Source organism: Apostichopus japonicus, chromosome 17, assembly GCF_037975245.1.
Source record: "Apostichopus japonicus isolate 1M-3 chromosome 17, ASM3797524v1, whole genome shotgun sequence".
NCBI classification, from domain to species: Eukaryota; Metazoa; Echinodermata; class Holothuroidea; order Aspidochirotida; family Stichopodidae; genus Apostichopus; species Apostichopus japonicus.
Genome location: NC_092577.1, coordinates 10,774,849 through 10,795,894, shown reverse-complemented (window position 1 = coordinate 10,795,894; position 21,046 = coordinate 10,774,849). Strand labels below are relative to the sequence as shown.

General features: G+C 39.5%; 1 protein-coding gene across 7 annotated transcripts in view; it reads left to right on the top strand.

Annotated features, from left to right (window-relative positions):
• Positions 1-2,035: 2,035 nt before the first annotated feature.
• The window catches only part of LOC139984577 (E3 ubiquitin-protein ligase UBR5-like), a 62,978-nt gene continuing 43,967 nt past the window's right edge, over positions 2,036-21,046 (top strand). For 2 of the 7 annotated variants that reach the window (XM_071998520.1, XM_071998518.1), the window contains exons 1-18: positions 2,036-2,546; positions 4,280-4,324; positions 6,512-6,593; positions 7,383-7,588; positions 8,010-8,274; positions 9,135-9,231; positions 9,768-9,908; positions 10,396-10,610; positions 11,807-11,929; positions 12,807-12,917; positions 13,441-13,598; positions 14,659-14,770; positions 15,567-15,873; positions 16,827-17,080; positions 17,865-17,976; positions 19,100-19,254; positions 19,833-20,030; positions 20,692-20,773. In XM_071998520.1, coding sequence (XP_071854621.1) covers positions 2,485-2,546; positions 4,280-4,324; positions 6,512-6,593; positions 7,383-7,588; positions 8,010-8,274; positions 9,135-9,231; positions 9,768-9,908; positions 10,396-10,610; positions 11,807-11,929; positions 12,807-12,917; positions 13,441-13,598; positions 14,659-14,770; positions 15,567-15,873; positions 16,827-17,080; positions 17,865-17,976; positions 19,100-19,254; positions 19,833-20,030; positions 20,692-20,773 — 2,725 coding nt within the window. In that variant the 5' untranslated portion in view covers positions 2,036-2,484. Of the gene's footprint in view, positions 2,547-4,279; positions 4,325-6,511; positions 6,594-7,382; positions 7,589-8,009; positions 8,275-9,134; positions 9,232-9,767; positions 9,909-10,074; positions 10,145-10,395; positions 10,611-11,806; positions 11,930-12,806; positions 12,918-13,440; positions 13,599-14,658; positions 14,771-15,566; positions 15,874-16,826; positions 17,081-17,864; positions 17,977-19,099; positions 19,255-19,832; positions 20,031-20,691; positions 20,774-21,046 lie in introns of those variants that run through there. The other 5 variants (XM_071998519.1, XM_071998522.1, XM_071998521.1 and 2 more) reach the window with 5 other exon arrangements.

The following is a 21,046-nucleotide window of genomic DNA, read 5'->3' as shown; positions in this document are numbered from 1 at the left end:
TACTTTCGAGAAGGATGTGGACATTTTGAGACAGAATAGAAGAAAATTTAGATATAAGCTTACGGAATTTCGATATAAAAATGTCGAAACTTGTTTCTCAATTTTTTTTTTACTGTTTCTTACTGTATCGCAAAAAAAATCTGACCAAAAAAAAAAAGAGAAGCAAAACAAAAGATGCAAACCCAAGTTACTGATAAGTCAATTTTGAGATGAAATTTGAAGTCGACTTTTGGGTGTCTTGTTTTAAAAATTTAAAAATTATGTATTGGAAATTTCAAAATAATGTTGATATAAAAATGGCAACAGTTTGACAAGATAATATAATCGAAATTGTTGGTATACACACTCAAGGGCGGCGGAACCGAGGGGCACAGGGGGCACGTGCCCCCACTTTTCCTCGGGTTAAAAATGTGCCCTTTTTCTACATAAAAATTGAGGTGTCTCAAGTTAACAATTAGAGGCCAGGGAACCAGAATGAACACTCGGGAAGGGCCGTTTCCGGCCATCTGAGGGGTTTGTAAAACAAAAAATTTTCTTCTACGCTCCGCGCCAACCGATGGTGGCGCTCCGCTCAGATTGTCGTGCATACAACTTTGCAAATCCTGGCTACGCCCCTGACTTTTAATGAATTTCTGTCGGTCAAACTCAAAGCTATTTCGAATGGAAAAAAATTGTTAAGATATATTAACAAGAAATAAAATCTACATTAGCAACTAGCATGATTTCACCTCATTTTGTCTCAAAAGAAAACTTGTTCCTTGTTTCCCAATTTGTTCATTAGATATTGCAGTGCTGTATGCATATTTTCCTTGAGGGGGGGGGGGGGCATTGATGGAGTGATGTGTATACGCAAATAAGATAATACAATAAGAGTTATAAAGGGTACTAAATATAAGGCTGCATCAGTCCAATCGAATTTCTGCAAAGTGCCCTTTGATGTCGGTGCCCCCCCCCCAGATTAAAAGTGCTGCCGCCGCCTTGTACACACTCGAATATTCGAAAAAGAATTTTAGAAAAATGAATAAAATTTCGAGAATTTTTGAGGAATATAAAATAGGTAAAATTTAGCTTGTCCGATCTGGGCAACCGTAGCTTCATCAACGATAATTTTTTTTTCCTGGGGAAGTCCCACCTGTTTTCCACCCAGTCAATATTTTATACATTTGTTCCTACGCGATCACAACTGTATGTTTAACTGATCACATGCTGTAAGTACGTAAGTATTACTCGAACGGGTATTTCACGGTATTGCAGTTACTTTTATGAAGAAAGCATGGTTAGAGTTTACCTCATTTCATTACATTTCAATTCAACCCAAACTTCCTGTAAGCCTTTGTTCTACTCTAACATCTCACTGTGTTAGATCTTCGATTATTAAGTAAACATAGCACAGTGCTGTAAGGTATACATGGTGAGTTGGACGGGAGGGGGGGGGGGGAGGTGGGCTCCGAGAAATTGGGAGTATTCCTCAAGCTTTGACTGTGCGTATCTTCTCGTTTATTTACATGAAGGCGAGGGAAGACGCCTAAAGAAAAAAACTCACATTTCAATCCCCAGATACTTGGAAGGGGAGGGGGGGGGGGATTTTAGATCAACATTTGAAGGCAGTGGAACTTGGCGCCAAAGTGCGGAGCAATGTCGGCGTGGGGTCCAGAGCCTGACATAGGCCCATGGTGGAGATATCGGGGCCAAGAGGATAACTTAATCCTTTCAGAACTTATATCAGATGTGAATAAATTATTTAGATGTTAAAAAAGATGTGTATCTTCCTGCCTGAGTTTTGTTTTTGTTGACGTGGCAATTTTCATTTGGAGGAATGGGCGCACCAGGAGGTCTCCGAACATTTGAATAGATGGGGGGGGGGGGGGGTTCCCGTCCACTTGGACGCTTAATTAAGTGGAACCCTCCCTGTTCCCAACGCACTAATGACATCCCTCACTAGAAAACGATTATTGCTACAATGTTTCGTTTTCTATGTTAATAGGCGTGGTCATTGGGCCGTCAATCATGTATGAAAGGCCTTGAGTTTAGCATGAATATGTGAGTGACAACGACAACACCGTACTGGTCAATCTTGTTTGGAATTCAGCCAAAGACCTGCTATTAATAATCCTACAGCCATCGTGCAGTAGGAAATATCGTTCTCTTCCGAAGACCAAGTATTGTTTTGGAACAATTTAAAATAAATAGGAAATGTGATTAATGTGTCCAGCCTAACATATTTCAGTTGTGTAAGTAGGTCTAGGATATGAGGTCATGTTGAATTAAAAGCGTCATTAGGCAACCATAGTGCATGTCTGCCATGCGTATACGTACATACGTTAGCCCTCCGTTTGGATATTCCAGAACCTATACAATCACACTCGCCTAGTGCCAGTGGTTCGCTGAGTTTCTTTGCGAAGGAAAACCAACACATTTCGGATGATTCTCCTTTTGCACTTGGAGATGTAATCAGTAAATCATCGAGTCACCTCACAAAGGAAAATGGCGTCGATTCATTTCGTTGTCCATCCGCTACCGGGAACTGATGATGAATTGAGTGACAGGTAAATTCTACACTTGGCCCCAGAATCTTTTGTAATCCTCATATATTTTGCCTACCACAACAAGTAATAAGCCTAAGCTGTAAATTTCATCACTCGCATAAAGAATGCCATTATATGATATATTATACTTATATAACTGCCAGCGTATACACAGTAATAGGACACAGTAAGGCCTAGGGAAATTGTGTAGGAATTCTGCCATTTCAGTGCACATGGCAAATTTTAATGTAACAACACTATGTAGGCTAGTAACTAGTAATATGTAACTTATACTATGTTGATCTGGCCTAGCCTAGGTTCAAACTGTGTTAGGACTAGGCTAGTCATACTGTTTATTATGGCCCATATGGAATGTAGTGTTAGGCCTGATGTTAGGCCAAGGCTGTAGCCATGTGTTAAGTGAGACTGTGTAGATTACACTAGGCACAACTTTATTGAGGACAAAGAGGTTCGGTGAGTCTAGTATCAGGCACATTTATTCACAAAACATGGGCAGTCAAAGACATATTGATCTATTGACAGATGAATTCTGAATATCATTATATACCCATTCCTCAATGTGTTCTGTACATTTTCCTATTGTTTATGGTAAATTTGATAGTAATTTGATAGTTAGGGCATAATTGTTCTTTTAAAAGATAGTGGTGATGACGTTCTCGCTGTTATTGCTCAGTTGTTTTGTTCTATCCTATAGCAATGTGATTACGTCAATGGTTTGACCAAATTCTGCCGTTACAAGAGAGAATTGTACTTATAAAGGTCGGGAGTCAAACTGTACGAAGCAAGGAAAACTTCCTTCGCACATGCGATGAAGTGTACTGTATAATTTCTGCTAAGTTGGAGAAATTATCCGTGAAAATGTCTCGAAATACAATATGGATGTTTTGTAGTTTCACTTAATTTTTGCAGTTTACATGTCTTTGTAAATTGAAACAACTTGTGCTCGAAGGGGGGGGGGGGGGTTACAATTTGACTAACGAACACAGAAACAGCAGTGTCTATCTAGCAGTTACATAACACAGTATGTTAATGTAGAGAACATAATTATGGTATTCTACCATACCTACGAACATGTTACATACATTGACGGAACTACTAATACTGTTCTTTGTTATGATAGTCATTGAAGACAAGGTTTAAATAACAAATGTAAGATATATCTTCAAACACAAATGAACAAGACAGTATATATGAGTGGCAAATCTAATTTCACAACATTGGCAGAACACCTGACTGTGGAAACAGTTTGTGTAAAATATTATTATGGAATAAAGATTGTTCACTTTTCAACACAAGAGCAATTTTATACCAGATATAGCTGGGCAACAAGTCCCCTGCCACCCCCTGCCCTCAGCCTTATTGTCATTTTAAGTTTTATTCATTTCATTTCATTTTTCATTTATTTTTTCCATTTCCTCACAAAACAAACTATGCAGGGAACATTTTTATCTTTGAAGGCATAGCAAACTGCTTTAAAATGTACACTAATTTGCTACACAGTTGCAAAGATGAGACATTCAAACTTTTTTCTGCAAAATATTTTATGATTACAGTACATTTCATGATGAACAAATTTTCAGAAGCCCATACAGTAATTGTTGTACAAACTGTAAGCCCCTGTACCTTGGCAAATTTGTTTATTCAGCATCTTGAATATCTAAAAGCATTGTTTGTTTGTGTCTTCTTTTTTCTTCATAATATTTCTCTGTTCCTTTTGTCTTTTCTTTGTCCAGACTCAGGGAGCTTTCTGATAAACTTCAAAAACAGGTTCCTTCAAAGTGAGTACATCTATCTTAGTATATCTTGTGGTTAAAACCTCGTGTTCGCCAAACAAAGGAAGACCCTGTAATTTGTTTCCTTCTCTTGATAAATAACAAGGCAGAATATTAATGATTACCATACTCCGGTAGCCTGTAAAATAAATTGGGATAACACTCTATCACTTTTAGAGATATATACTGAAGTAAACCCCCCCCCCCAAAGAAAAAAGTGGTAGGCCTACATGGTCCATCCGAAGAGGAGTTTTTTTCTTGGCCCAATGCCCAAGATTTATTAGAAGTGACAATAAACTACAGTAGGTTTCCTTAGAAAACACATGTATGTGTTTTTAAAGGGAGAAGCAAACTCAACCATCTGTAGCTTTGAGCTTTAAGATGTTGAAAAATCATAGAGATTTTTATGATGAACAACTCCAGGCCTTAAAGTAATATGGACACCCTAGCCAAAATGCCCCATATTCAGTACATTTGTTCTGTGTGATAGTCTCAGTCAAAGTCTGTTGAAAGTTTCCGAAAAGCTCTTTTCGTTTCCAAGATATACACATTTGAAGTTCTGGGAAATTCACTAAATATGTGCAAACTATGACATGGAGTGTTGCGATCATCAAAATTTCTTATTGTAGCCCTTAAAAAGTTAACCCGTAATAATTTCCAGCCCACATAAATCATTTGCGTAATGTGTTCCTCTTTTCACAATAAAATATCTCAAAAAATTGTCTTAAGCCACAATCCAGTGTCCTTGAAATGAAGGTTGTGAAAACAAAGGGATAACATAGCAGAAATTAGGTAGTCACTCCCTTTACATTTATCACTGTTTATCCATAAATAAAACTAGAATTAAGAAGGACTTGTAAAATGGTCAATCTATCTTTGATGGATTTTGATTGGAGTTGGAGCTATTTTCATGATTTCTAATGCCTATTAGAGTGATAATGTTGTTCATAGGTGTCCCTAGACCTTTAATGTCCCTAGAGATCTTTTCCATTCCAGAGCCTGGTACCAGGGTTCATAAGTTATCATCTGGGGAGGGGAGGGGGCCTTTGGTCACAGTGTCAATCATTGTGCCACTTCGACATGAACATTTTTACTTTTCCTTTTCCTTTTGTTGTCTCATATTTTCAGGGTGAAATGTAAAACAGTGTTGATGTAAAACAGTACTGAAATCAAACCAATCACAGTATTCTTTAGATTAACCATTTGCAACTTAGGCTATCTCTAAGACAAAAATCAACGTTGTAATCAGTAAGGATAACCATTAGCAATTCAATCATATTTGGCTCAATGATTTTGTTGTTACAGTAAGCTCTGTGGTGGAATGAATATTTTCTTAGCTGTGAAGGTCAATTTTTTATCTATCACCTTGACCAGTGATGGTGGTCGGGTTTGCTTTTCCCTTTTGTCAGAAATTGGTTGCTAGTCATGATTTTAATTATGGATGCTGATGCATATAAGTCACATTATTCCCTTATGAATGTTTACAGTGCAAGGTGGTAAGTTGGCAAAACTGTAGCTACAGTCGCTACGCTACAGGTCTCTCGCTACAGCATACAGTTCGCATGATAGATTGTTAGTGAATGGTACGTTTTGGAAAATCCTAATCCTGCAGACCATATGATGATTAGCTTTCCAAAACAAAGAGAAAGTTTCTAGGTCTAATAGATGATTAGTTTTCCAAAACAAAGAGAAAGTTTCTAGGTCTAATAGGTGATTAGTTTTCCAAAACAATGAGAAAGTTTCTAGGTCTACTAGCAACTGACTTTTTGATGATGTTTTGACCTTAGGCCCAGTTATATACTTCATTTCGTGTTCTTTTTTTTGTTTTGGGAGGGAGTGGGAGGCATAGAGTACTTAACAAGATAAACTGTGAGTGCAGATGGAACAAACCAAAACACTCTAATCTCTAAGTGAATTTGTTCTCTTGTTAGCTGTGATATCAGAGATGAATCTAAGTGCAAGTTGTTCGTAGTGACATTTTCTGTCTGTAATCCAATACCCTAGTAATGTATATATATGGAAGGTTGAATTGCATTGTCTAATGCAGGATATTGTAAGAACGGACTCTTTTGCAGCTGAACAACCCAGTTACCTGCATGGTGGGTGTAACCTGCCCCTCTCCATCAACTTTTGGTTTATACTATGTTAAGCCTACTGTACCATTCATGTAGTTCCATTCTTTTACTCTTACAGCACAACAAGCATCCCAGGATTAAACGGTTCCTCAGTAAAGGAAATTGCAGTGGGTCCCCGCCACACAGCTTTCTTATCCGAGGTAAGAATTTCATGTTGCCGTTTCTATTTGGGGGGGCAGGGTTCTCTCTTCCCATGTCTGATGTGTTATAATGAACTGTAATCTCCTTGGAATGATGATTAAACAGTGAATATGTTCCATATAAGAAGTTGTCATTTGCAGTTTGCCTGGGGGTGGGAACCAAGGGGAGGGGGGGGCGGGGTGAGTCTGACTCCAATAACTCTGCGAGTGAGTGTGATACATGCATCTAAGTAGCGTCATTGTGTATAACATTGTGAACGTTGCCTGAGTAAGAAGTGAGTTTTCAGTGTGTGATGTGTTACTGAATCGTGTGAGTGTAAGCTGCCCGTGTACTGTGCGTGTGTACTTTGCAATTTTATGAAGTGAATAAAATATCGGACCCAGAGTGAGTTATCTCATGAAGCCATGGACTGTCAGCCGCATGTCTTCAGTTATTGTGAATGTTTGCTAATCTTGATATTAGGGTGATGATCTGTTGGATCAAGATCATCTTAATTAATACCTGTGGATTATTCGGGCACAGAATACCTTACCTCTGATGTGTAATCCCATGGCTAAATTGGCTAAATTGATTACCCTGCTGTTAACTCTTTATGTTCTCTTCAGCTGGGTTCCTTGTTTCAGAATGAAAGAAGGAATCTAACGCAGTGATATGTGTTACATTAGGCACATTTAAACAAACTTGTATACAGAACAATAACCCAGCATTCACTGTACTTAATACTCGTAAATATCTGTCTAAGATGCAAATTTTAGCTGGCTTATACTCTGCACTCTGTTCTATTTCAGGATGGTAGAATCTGTCGGGTTAATTACACCATCAACGCGGACAAGATAGAAGCTAGTAAGGCTGAGGCCAAATCTAGTCGTAGCAAGGCGTCTGGGTCGAGTAATAGTGGGGGCAGCAAACAGCTAAATCGCACCCCGTCCAACCCTTGGCTCAACAGTGCATCAGCAGAAGGTTCCTCCACCGTTACTACCACTTCGACGTCAGGGTAAGCCAAATAAGCCAAATGCTAATCTTGTCATTAAAAATGGTTTCATGATGTTAAGTTGCAATGTTTGTATGCTGTATATAGCTTGATGGTACCACACTGGACCATGTTAGGAAAGATAAAGGAGCTGAAACCATAGTCTGTTCCCTTAAGTCGGGAGAAACATCCCAAAGATGACAAAATAGTCAAAAAATACTTCGACGGTTTACCAACTGGTGTTTGAATCAAATAAATATTTTTTTGTTAAACTTGTGGGACACAAAATATTGCTGTATTGGACTAAATGACTCATAACTCACTCATTAGAAGCAAATGACTGCTCGTAGCCACAGGGATCTCTTAGTTAGTACTTAGTAAAGTGAAAATGTCCCTTGGCATTATCAGAGAATTTAACACTTGTAACTTGTTCTATTTTTCCCAGGAAATGGACCTCCAGTCTCCGAACACCAGCCAACAGGACAACAACGGCTGCTTCTACGACGAGTAACACCACTTCGTCGACGGGAGCTTCTAGGTACAGGGGCAGCAGGGTGATACGGGCTCAGTCCAGGGGCCGTGGTGGGGTCATAGTGGGTTCACGACCTCTGGTACCTGCTTCTGTCGTCCCGGAGGAACTGATATCGCAAGCCCAGGTGGTATTGCAGGGAAAGAGTCGTAGTGTCATCATCAGAGAGCTACAGAGAACGGTAAGTTTGTCATATGTCTCGGTGTCTCTAAGCTGAATTTGACAGGTCCCCCTCTTCCCTCCCCCTGCAAAGAAATAGTAAGTTTGGCATCTGTCTCAGTGTCTCTAAACTGAATTTGACAGGCCCCCTCCCCCTCCCCCCTCTCCCGACAAAGAAATAGTAAGTTTGTCATCTGTCTCAGTGTCTCTAAGCTGAATTTGACAAGCCCCCTCCCCTTCCACCTCCCCCTCTCCCAACAAAGAAATATTAAGTTTGTCATCTGTCTCAGTGTCTCTTCTACAGCAGAGTTTGAAGATAGTCTGGACTCAAATATTATGCGTTTCCAAGGCAAACAACTATTTTTGAATCTGTATTTATTGACTTACCTGTCATAACAAAGTGGACCAGAGGTTCTCTTAATAAGCGGCTGGTAAGCTGAATATGACAGCTCCCCCCCTCCCGAAAAAATATAGGAAATTCGTTCACCTTTTTTGCCGTAACCAGCTATTGAGTCCCTGAAGGCCTTTCACTTGAAGGCTCCACTGGCCTACCCTGCATATTTCTCCATTTGGTCATATCGGTATATATGTTTGTTCTGTCAGGCCCCTTTGCTCAGACCAATGTTTTTTCAGGGCCATGTAGAAAATCGGAGCCACTGAAATAGGCATAATAATTGTACTCATAATTTATTGTTGTCGGTTTTCTGGTACTCGTTGTGTACTTTTACTGATCCCAAATCTCTGTGTACTCTAGTGACTAGAGGGTTCGGTGGCTCGGGGGACATAATTAATCGACATCGCTGATCTCCTTGTTCTTGTCAAAAGCCCATTTGCTCTTTCAAAATCTCGTCTTAATCTGTTCTTCAAATGATTTAACTCCAGAATCTTGATGTCAATCAAGCGGTAAACAACCTCTTAAGCAGAGATGACGAAGATGGGGAGGATGGTGAGGACAACGATAATTATTTATCTGGAGGAGGTAAGAAAAAAAAAAGGGAACATTTCAGTCTCAAAGGATAAACTAGGAAGCTGGTATCTGGTACTCTAATCCTTATTGAATTGACCGATTAGCAAAATACTTCTAAAAAAGGCACAATTTTCATTGGATCTTGTGTTGTCGTGCACCCAGTTGGGACAATATTTTCTATATTTTAGTGTCATGTCCTGCTTCAGAGCACTCGTATTGTCAGTACGAGCAGTATGAATATCATGTTTCTATCAGATCAAGGTTAGGAACTGTTTGTACTGTCAATACCAGTGCTTTGAGAGCATGATATAACGGAGTACAGTTTAGAAAGGTATTAGCATTAGGAAATTGTCCTAACTGGCTGTGTCGTTATGCCACATGTTGAATATTCATGCAACAGAAATGAGGCAAGATTATGTCACAAATCACATCTTTCTATATGACATTGGTTGCTGTGAGAAAATATGATCTCACCTAATAATCTGCAGTTGAGCTGATATCGTTATTTGATATTAATTTCCTAATTAAAATTTAAATGTTTCCTTTAGATGACCTGATGTCCCTCCTTGACGGTACTCTTCACTCCTCGCACCCGAGCGTCATCATCGACGCAGAGGAGATGTTCTCTGAGGACCTACTGGGAATGTCCTCTTCCCGTTACCGATCAAGACTGAGTAATAGTAGCAGAGGTGAAAGACCCCCCCGCCCCCCAAGAAAAAGAATAAAAACATCACCTTAGTTAGATTAGATGTTATGGAAATTTGAAATTTTGACAAATTTGTGCTTCATTCAACAATTTTAGCCAATATTTTACAGAGCCTTTATTAAGCTAAGACACTCTCCTACATTTTAAGGAAAACCAGAGGAAAAATGCTTAATTGGTTTGACACCTGTTACCTATCTAGATTGAGTAATAGTAGCAGAGGTAAGTGACCCCCCAAAACACCCTTAGCGCCTTATTTAGATGAGATGTCATGGAAATTTGAAATTTTAACAACTTTTTTTAATTTTTACAATTTTAGGCAACATTTACAGAGCATTTATTAAACTGTGATTACAGTTCATCATGCTGAGACACTCTTTCAAATTGTTCTTAAACCTAACCAATTTAATAAGAAACTGTAATGACACTTCATATCGACAAGTAAATATCTGTACCAAATTTTATTTCTAAAGCAGAGAGAGACCGAGACCCCAGCGAGAGGGACTTCTTGAGGGCAAGGGATCGTCTTTGGCGCGAGAGTTCCGTCCGAGATCTGGGTGCCAGCAGCAGTGGGGGAAAGGTGGGAGGAGAAAGCCCCACATACGGCGATAGTAAAAAAACCAACGTTAGCCACCAGAGCCAAAATCTATTGGTTCTCGGGGAAGATTATGAGTGGTGGCCAGATAAGGTAAATATCATAAATATTTATGTATCTGTCAGGTTTTGTTTCGATTTTTGTCTGTATCAGGGTTTTTATATTTCTTTGTAAGGGAGCTGATTGAACTCAGTTGAGAGGTTTTGACAGTTTTACCCAAATCTTAGGATTATTACGCTTTTGTTTAGTAGGATAGATCAAATTGAGTAACCTGATTTGACTCTTATTTGGTGAAACTATGGCTAAGTAATCATGGTTACCCACAAGGTCAGGAATAATGGGGGGAGAAGGCTGGAAAAAAGGAGCGGGGAATGTTTTATCAGGTTTTGCATCGCAAATTGCTCTACAAAATGGACAACTTGCCTGCACGAGTGCACAGATGTATATAGTACTTGTTTCTACACAGATAGCATAGTATTTTATAAGAGACCAAATTTAGAGACTTCAAATCTGCTACACAAAATATGAACACTTAAGTTACTCCCTCTTTTTCGGGATCTGGAATGTTGTAGTTTTAGTCTGGGAGAGTGGGAAAAATCCTCCTTAAAATACTTCTTATTTGACTAACAAAATGTTTCTTCTCAGGCAATTTTTGTCCGGAGCGGTCTACTTTGCTTGGATGCTCTGTTGGGAAATTTTGATTTTCAATCTGTCGTGGCTTTCATGTAATTTAGCACAAGCATAGTCTAGCCTAACATTCAGATCCTGTGCTAGATATTACAGCTAAGCCTAGAACTACTATTACACTATGATTAGACTTCACGAGTAAGGTATTTTAGAAATGAAACTGGTGATTACATTAGGCTATGAAATGCCATGTCTTGGATTCATGGCTCTTGAATCCCCCCTCCCTTACCATCACCACAAATTAAAGAGAGGGGTTAACTTACATTTTCCAAGAGTTACAATTGTTTGGTCTCCCTTAGCCTGACATGACATGCTCTTTAGTGTATAAGCTTCAAAATAATGTAATAAAAAAATATCCTCTGGTACTAATAAAATTATGAATTACATTTCTTTAAAATTTTGTGAACCATGGGTAGTGAACAATTAATAGTTCCGTTGTGTTCCATACAATTTTTCGTCCGTATATTTTTCATTTGTTGGATAAAACAGTGTTCTTTTAAACAGACAAATAGTCTGTTGGATGATAAGAGCTGCAAATTTTGCATGAAAAAAATTTAAACGATACTTTAAAGTGTGTTTTCTTGTTTCTTGAACAATTTTAGGGAGGTGCAAAGACCGTCTTCAGCCACATTGGTGCTATGTACAGTGAATTGGTGGCTGTGGACCAAGACGGACAACTCCATCAGTGGAAATGGAAGGAAGCCAAACCATACAAATCAAATGAGGTAAGGATTTCCAAAGTATAGCCATATTATTTATGAAGGGAAATGGCCCGATTAAAGGAGACACAAACCCAACCCCTTGTTATTGGTTGATTTTGTAGAGATGATTGTGATGGATGGATCCCCCAAAAATTGAATTCTGTTTGAGAGATATCACAGGTTTAATGTTCAGTCACAGACAAAGCAGAAGACTTGATGAAGTCTAAACATGACATCCTCGATCCACACGTGGTTCAATTTGTTTGTGTTTTTTTTGCTTTATTGATCATAAATGTTTATTTTCTGGAATGGTGATGTTTTTTTTTGCGAATAATGAATCTGAAATATTGCACCTCAACATGACCTAATGATGGTTTCTGACTTTGGCAGCGTTGACATTCTACCTCGGAAATATGAAACGAAAAACACAAATATAAAGTAAAAGGTTTCAGTTCCTAGTGGACACTATGACATCACAGATTTACAAAATGGCAGCTTCAAGACTAACTAAGATACCTTCCAAACGGAGCAAGAATTTTTGCTCCTAGCTGTTTTGTAGAAGAAAAAGTCTAGAAGAAAAGCATGATCAGTTGCAAGATTGCCTGCAGCAAGGCTGAAACAATTTCAAACAGTAGAGTTTATCTCGCTAGACCAGCAGTACTACCGATGTGTCAGAATAGCAGAGCGCAAAATACTAAGTCCTGTTCAACCGGAATGATGCTGCAGCCCCCAAAATTGTCATACTTCCACGCTGTGCCATTTAAAGTAAGAAAGAAACTAAGCACTGAGCAAAAACAAAGGAGCCACCAGCATTGGCCGGCTACTACCCCATCTCTGCCCTCTTCAAAGACCCCCCCCTACACCTATTTATAAGTCTTTTCTTTGATCTTTTCTTCCTCAGTCGCCCACCATCTACCATCCTAAGACAATGTTTCTTGGTCTCGTGGGAGAGACAATTTGCCAGATCTCGTCGTGCTACGAGAAAACCATCCTGCTGATGGATTCTGGGAAGGTAATACACTTTTAATCCGTTTTCGTAGCTTAACAGTAACCTATAAGATTCATGGAAGTTGTGTCACTAGTCTGGTCTTTTAGACATGAATATTCCGTAGACTGATGTTTCAGACCTCCCTCCGTTGGTCAAGTGGTGTCCGTAACCGTGCCTCTGTGCACATAGATCATATTGCTTGCTTAAAGTTTTTAAAATTTTATGGTCCTACAGTCTTGTATCAAGAGAAGGCCCTTTCACACCTAGGGATGCTGTGAAATAACATTGTTTTATTGCTCACTATAGCTGTCTCTTCATAGTGTATGATAAAAACATCAAATTTCTTGAAACATCAAACGTGAACATCTGCTTGTCAGCTTTCCCTGCAGTTTTTTTAGAGCAATTCTTCTTTCTTTGTGTTTCGATGTCATTTGTAATTTAAGTGCACATCTATAGCTGTTCACTTTCCATTTTACAAACGGTTCAACGTTCTACAGTCTTATTCCAAGCTCACATATAATCATCTGTCGTCCTTACATTTTGTTAGATCGCGACCTTCGTAGACGATACCCTCATCCCCGTAGCCTCAAAGTTGGAGCAACCGGCGCTCAGCTTTGGAGAGTTCCAGGGGGACAAGATAGTGAGGGTCAGTACCTCATCCTTGTTCTCATGTGCTTGGCTGGAATCCGGACATATCTACTGGTGGTACGTCCTAATCATCTCTTTTCATTTTGGCCATGTTTACCTTCAGATTTTATTCAGACACAATTTAAAACCTTCAAGGAGATAGTATTTCAGTGCGATTCATTGAATTAATCTTTATGTGTAAAAGTAAGTTGGCCTGATGTTTCGATCCAAGCAGGATCTTCTTCAGAGGCTAACTGACAAGTAACAGTAACAGAAGGGACAAAAACACGCACAGAATACAGACAGGTTAATGAGCATGGTGAACACAAAGAGATAGATGTAAGGGGATTAGTAGACAAGGGATGGAGAGAAGAATGAATGAAACCAACAGGGGAAGAGGAGAGGTAGGAGATAAACAGTGGAGAGGCAAAGAGAGGATTAAGGGAAGGGGTTAGGGAATATACTGGAGAAGGACAAAGACAGAAAGGTGAGGAGAAAAAAGGGTGGAAGAGAGCTATGAGAAAAGGAGAGACAGGGAGGGGGGGGACAAGGGAGAATCTTTAGTCGATGGTATGAGGTTTTTTTTGATACTTTTGGTTTCCAGCGTCTCTGTCATTTATCAACACGTTTAGAGCAAAAGAGAAAGAGGGCAGTAATTTGTATACAAAATGGACAGAAGGAAAGAGTGGAAAAAAAACTGCCGTGGTGATATGGAAAGTGTAGACTTGTAAATAAATGGTTACAGAGATTCAAAGATCACAGGGAATAGGAATAGGTTTTATGGAGCAAGGAAAAAAAAGAAACTATGCCTATTACTTATTTCAAGTTATTTTGCAATGTGATCAAACCTTTGTGAAGGACAGATGTGTGATAACTGCTTCAGAGTGCACTTCTACATTTGACAAACCTTTCATAAATGTTGTTCAAGACAATTGACCAATGACCAAGTTTCTTCTTGGGGATATGTTCATTTTTTTTGGCATTAATAATGATTTTTCGTGGCTTTATTTCATGAATGCGAGAATTGAAAAGAGGTCGAAAGAATGCACTAAAAATCTTTTGGGCATTTGCTGTAGTTTTGTTTTATTACAGTCTACATTTAAGAATTTTCTCTTTTTTTGATTTAATCTTTGATCAGGGGTGTCTTGCCTCTGGCTGTGAGGAAGAAGGTGATGGAGAAAGCAAAGGAGAAAGTTAGAGCCAAGAAACGAGAGGCCTTCAACTCAGCAAATATAGCCGTAGGGACACAGGTGGGTTCCAGTCTTGTAGTAGTGTATGCTACACATAGTTTGTTTCACAATACTTCAAATAGTTTGTGTTATTTCATGTATGTATATTTCATGTATGTATTTCATGTATGTTTCATGTATTTGTGTTATTTCAAGTATTGGGTCGACCAGGGACGACGGGAACCAGGTTTGGGGGTGGATGGGTGTTGAATATATAGGAGAGGAGTTTGGAGTGATACTTATTTCTCAATGTCAAAAAAGGTCAACAGGTTTGATGTTACGTTTTGCTGTAGCCTAATTTGCATATTTCTTAAAGCAAAAGCCTCCGCTGTGATCGTTTATCATCAGTGATTAAACCCACTACCTACATTTCACACCTTCTTGGGCGAGACTGGCTTAGTTGTATCTGTAGAGAGCTCTGTGCTGGTTACTCCAATGAAAGGGAAGAGCTGTTGCATCTGGTGATAAAGTGCTGTAGGAATGGTTTAACATTCAATATATTATAAACAGCACAAGCCTCGTACGAATGACTCATCTTTTAGCCATGTCGCACCGTTGTTGTGGAACAAGTTACCATCAGAAATACGAAGCCTTACCTCTATCAGCACTTTCAAATCAGCTTTTAAGAGGTTTTCATTCAAACAAACCTATGGTTAAGTGTATTCAATTGTATTTTTGTATTTTGAATATGTTTTGCTAAGCGCATTGAACCCTGGGAATTGTGCTATATAAGCACCAGTGTAATAATGATAATAATAATATTATAAACACCACAAGCTTCGTACCAATGCCTCATGCATTATCATTTACCGTCCAGGTCTGTCTGAGGAGTTGTCCGATGTACCATACGGGGGCCATCGCCATCAACATCAAGGGTGCCCCACCCAAGGTGGGACAACTCATGGAGACCGCCTGGAACCTGTCGGATACCTGCAGGTTCAGAGTACGCGGCTCATCCCACGATCCATCCACGGAGAAGGATCGAGACAACGAATGCAGGAACGAGAGCAGGATGGACGGATCTTTGGAAGATAAATCGGAGGTCAAAGGTGACATGGGTCCTCCCCCGTCACCGGCAGCATCTAACAGCGACATCTTTGTCGTCTCCAGTCCGGCTGCACATAGTAAGCTTTGTTGGGAAATTTGATGTCCAGGGATGGGACGTAGGGAGGGGATTAAGTGAAGAGGATTAAGATCCTTGACCATAGTCGGCTCTTGGTGCTCTTCTGGTGATATCTCGGCATTGTTGCCTCTAAGGCAGGGGTTCCCTAACTAGGGGGGCATGTACCCCCAGTGGGTGCGTGAGTCAATCCCAGGGGCTTTGTGAGATGTTTCTGAAAGTCAAAACTAGAGTATTTTATGTTGAACTAAAATCTGATAGATCATATAATTTAGTAATGTACAAAAGTCGTACCTATCGACAAACTCTTGTCGCGTTCCATAGGCATATGTTGCCATAGTAGTACCGTACCGTGCATGTGATAAATAGCTGAATTATGAAACAGACACAGGCCGCATGACTTTGATGAAGTTGTTGTACGCATGACAGTACGTCGTGAAGATAAAGAGCTGAGAAAGTAACTGAAAGTTTGGCCAAAGTAATTATTATTATTTGGGAAATTCCAGATAACCTCCACTTTGCCCGACACAAAGCAAAGTTAGCATAAATTCATGCTTGAAAATTATAGTATAATAACGACTCAGATCGTGTCTCAAAAAGTTGTGGGTTCGTGGACAACTCCGAAATCCACAGGGGGTTCGTGGTCGGATAAAGTTAGGGTAACCCTGCTGTAAGGCCTCTAGCACGCAGAACCATCGTCATTGATTTCACATTAAAGGAGCATTCTAGACATTGAGCAAAATAAATTGTGTATCTTGAAGAAGAAGAACACAAAAATAGACAAAATTTCTTTCCTTAATGCAAGGATGTATCAAAGACTTGTAGTCTTTTCTCAATTGAAAGTGTAAACAGAGAAACGATATTACCAGTGAACAGTTCCTTTAAAGATCCTTTATTTTTTCCTTTTTGTATGATGTTTTTAAACTCAACTGTAAGTGACATTGTTTCCCACAACAGGACGAGGAGTCAAACGCCGCATCTCGGTCTCTGCGCCGGACAGCGACAGGAACGACATCGAGGTCTGGTCTCTCAGCGACGTGGTATTCATAGAGGACGTACGCCACTCTCCGGTCGGGAAAGTCCTGAAGGTGGATGGAGCGTACGTGGCCGTCCGGTTCCCTTCCTTGGACACATCTTCAGAGGGATCCATGGAACAAGATGCCAGCTCCATCCTACAAGACTGCCGGCTACTCCGTAAAGATGAGCTACTGGTGAGATTTTGGGTTTGGGTCATGGACAAATTGATCAATGGGGGGGCGGAAGGGGGAAGCTGTTTTTTTGTAAAAACTTGGTGGAGGAATTGAAATATCATGGTTAGCATTGATAGACATCACAGAGAGCAAATCTCTGAAGTGCCTCTTTTTTTTGGGCTGAATCGGTTGAATTTTGTTATTGTTGCATGCAATGTGAGTAAACATACCATACTTGAAAAGGTTCACACAATTGTGTTGCATATTTTGGACGACTGGCTTCATTTGCATGTATGAATTATTTGACACCCTGACCGAAAAAATTGTCAGAGTTGTCCGTGTTGTAGCCATGCCTTCCAAACCTAAACGGAGGAAATTGCAAAGTATCACCATACAAGATACAAACCTTTTTGCCTTTTCAATGGTTCACTTTTTCTCAGCGCCTCTGTGGAGTACCGACTACCAATTTCTGTAGTGCCCCTGACCCCCCCCCCTTCCCCTTCCCTCAATCGCTATGCAATGTCCAACCTTGCAGGTAATGCCTTCCTAATAGTACCTGATTCAATGGCAAAACCAACTATTATAGAACCTGATTTACTGTTGCTGACCTATCATGCTAAAAGCCATACTAGGCTGATGCCCCTGTCACTCTGCCTCTTTTCAGTGCCTCTTTTGAACCCTGTTACTTTTCCAAGACCCAATCATATCTTACAGCTGTGTTCAATGTCAAAGAGAGTGGGGACGATGAATACATGATCTTTAAAATTATCTCTTTTTTATGATTTTTTATCGTATTGTTTATCAGGTTGCAAAACAAGGCTCCTCGCCGAAAGTTCCAGAGTGTTTCCAGAAGAATCCAAAGAAGTTATCCCTTCCAAACAAGTCACAGATACTGGCTGTGTCTATTAGTAACAATGGTAAGCAAGGTCCATTATTGTGAAATATCCAGTTCCAGCAGGCTGGGCAAAGGGGTGGCTGGGATGGATATGCTGCCCGTCCCACCTTGCACTGTCAGCTGTTGAAAAATGTTTCAGTCTAGGGATATTGACATTTAGCTGGGGAAGAATTTTGCCACGCTAGCTGGATAGGAGTATTCCACCTAACAAACAAAATTCAATGTTATTAATGAGGGAACTGTGTGTTTAGAGCTAATTATAGAACAAAATTAGAGTCTAAATATGACTCAGAACGCATCATCCAAAAGTTAAAGTTTTATTTTTATAACTTTGCAACTGTATCTGGCAACAGCAGAATGGATGATGTTATCAGGGCACCTTGACAGAAAATGCCTTTGTTACTTTTCTTTATAGTTTGTCCATCTATCCACACATGAGTAGAATATTTTAACAAGAAAGATACACTTTGATGAAATTCTAAGTACAGAGAACTTTGACCAAACCAAACACTCCGAAAGGAACCAAACATTCCAAATGTATCAGGTTTCAAGGATAAATCAACAAGAAGATTATAAATAGCCTTAGTGAAGCTCTTGAATAGCATAGGCCCAGATGTTTTATATGTTTGTATTTTGGATCCTCCTGCAAGCAGGAACTCGCGAAGAAGCCATCATTGGCTTAGCAAAGCCGCAAGCTGACCGAAGTCAGTTTCTTAGATTCATATTTAATGTCCATGATTATGAATTGTGAATTTAAAACCACTCTGTAACTGGACGACATACATTAATCTTGGAGTGACTCGAACTTGGGACCTTATGATTGAAAGGCACTGGCGTTAACCACTGAGATAACAATCCTAGATGATATCACAGACCCCTTGTACTGTGATCCAACTTCCTGTAGTAAAAGTTTAGCCAATCAAAATAGGTTACATTCAATCAAACATATCTTGAGTTAGGGGCAAGATATTGAGATGGGGTTTTCAACTAGCAGTGTGGAATAGTTTTTCCCTTCAATATAAGTGTCTCATTGTCTGTCACCAGAAAATCTTTTTAAAGCCTTCCCAATGTCACATTTTGCCTACCACAAAAATATCCCTTTGAAACATTAATTTAAATTATTTATTTCTTTGTTTTTTGGCCAGGTGTTCATGTCATGGTGAAGTCCCATTCAAAGTTGTTGTATCTTCTGTACGAGCTCACTTCAAGTAGGCCGACGGTGGAGAGCGTTTTCCCAACGAGCATCTCGTCATTTCTTGGCAGAGGCAGGGAGAACATCGAGATAGCCGCATCTCCCAAGGTAGGATGAAATTTTGGAGAAATTTTGTGGGGGCATAAAATCTCATTTACTCAATGGCATTGAAAACTGTCGTCTTGAACTATCAAAGCCATCAAAACGCCCAGGCAGCGTTTTTGCTGGAGTCCTCACCTCAACAAGAGAGTAAGTCTTGGTGTTAAAAGTCAACTTCTAAAGAAACATTCAGGTATTTTTCGTACATGACATTTACAAAACATTAGAACACAAGAAATAATTGAAAACAGGAATTTTTGTGACATATGATGGAGTCAAGAGAAAGTTTTCTAACTTAGCTAACCACATTCAGTTCAAAGATTTAAGAAAGTAAAAAAAAAGGAGAAAGATGAAAGATGAAAGAAGAAGAAAATGGAGAAACAATAGAAATATGAAAAATCGGTTGCTATGACAATCGAAACAGCTAAAAACACTTAGAAATGACAGATATAAATAATGGCCTGTGATTTGCTTGATGAAAATGCACAGAACTTGTACATAGGTTGAATAGTCTACACCAAAAGATGGCAAAGTTGAGATTCACAGGATGACACTTTAATTTTTCTCTACTGGTTTGGTTTCTCCAGGATCCGGTCACTATGCTCCTGGACGGTAACAAGACCCTTTATCCGGTAGCGAAGAATGCCATAGGGGGTATACGTGACCCTACCTGGCTGGACCTGCCACCCCTCCAGGCACTCGGGATCGGCGTTCACTTTCTGACTCATCCCGGTCTCGGCACCAACATGAAAACCAAAGCAGCTGTGATCGCAGTAGCGGTAAAGGTCAGTCAGCCAGTCAGCCTGTCAAAGGGAAAAAAATTGTTTTTTAACATTTTTTGTTTTGTTTTTTGGAACAAGTTGTTTTTAAGGAAACTATGAATCTTGTTCTCTTTGAGAAAATGGGAAACTTTTTGAAAAGAGTTTGTCAGCTTAAAAAGTGAATTTTACCAGACTGTAGGAGATCAGAAATATTCTTGCTTGACTTAGAAAGTTTGTAGCTCCTGTTTACCAGTGACTGAATAGTATTTGTTTATTTTTTGTTTCACTGAGACAGTCTCTAGGAATTGTAGGGTCACAACCTAAAGGAAAGTAGTTTTGAAAAGAAATGTAGTTGTGGAAACCTTGTTCCATCATTTGACAATAGCATACTTTTTACCACCATTCTCTGTGCATAGAAAGACTTATTAAAATATAACAAACAGAAGAGAGCAATGGTACTCTTGTCAAACTCAAAGAGCATAGTCTCCTTCTATAGATACTTGGACATGGCTTCTTATGGCTCCTCCGCCTCCCCCACCCCCTCCCCTTTCCCCCTCCCCTTCCCTGCTGATTCAGGGCACAGTCTATTTTGTACCATCAGAATATACCTTGCAAGCATACTTGAGACATCTCATATTAAATGGAGTTATCTTCTTAATTGAAGTGTTTTTGATTTTCCTTTTAGAATCAGATGCTGATGCCACATATACTGCGGTGTGACTATGAGGCTGTCTCTCACTTCCTCAGCAATTTACAGCTAGAAACGAGTAAGTATGCCATGGCACAGAGATCAGTATTGCAATCGTGTAATTAGGGGGAAGGGAAGGGCATCGTGCATGCTATGGTTGTATAATTCTATGGTAGAAATGTAGTCTGCCTCCTTTTATGATTAGATTAGATTAGATCAACTTTATTAGACCACGAGGGTAATTGAATGCTCTTATAAAACAGGATATGAGATACAAACATTAAAATATGAGAACCTAAAACGTACAGTAACAAACAATTGTAAGAATATGAAACATAAGACATTTTAAAAC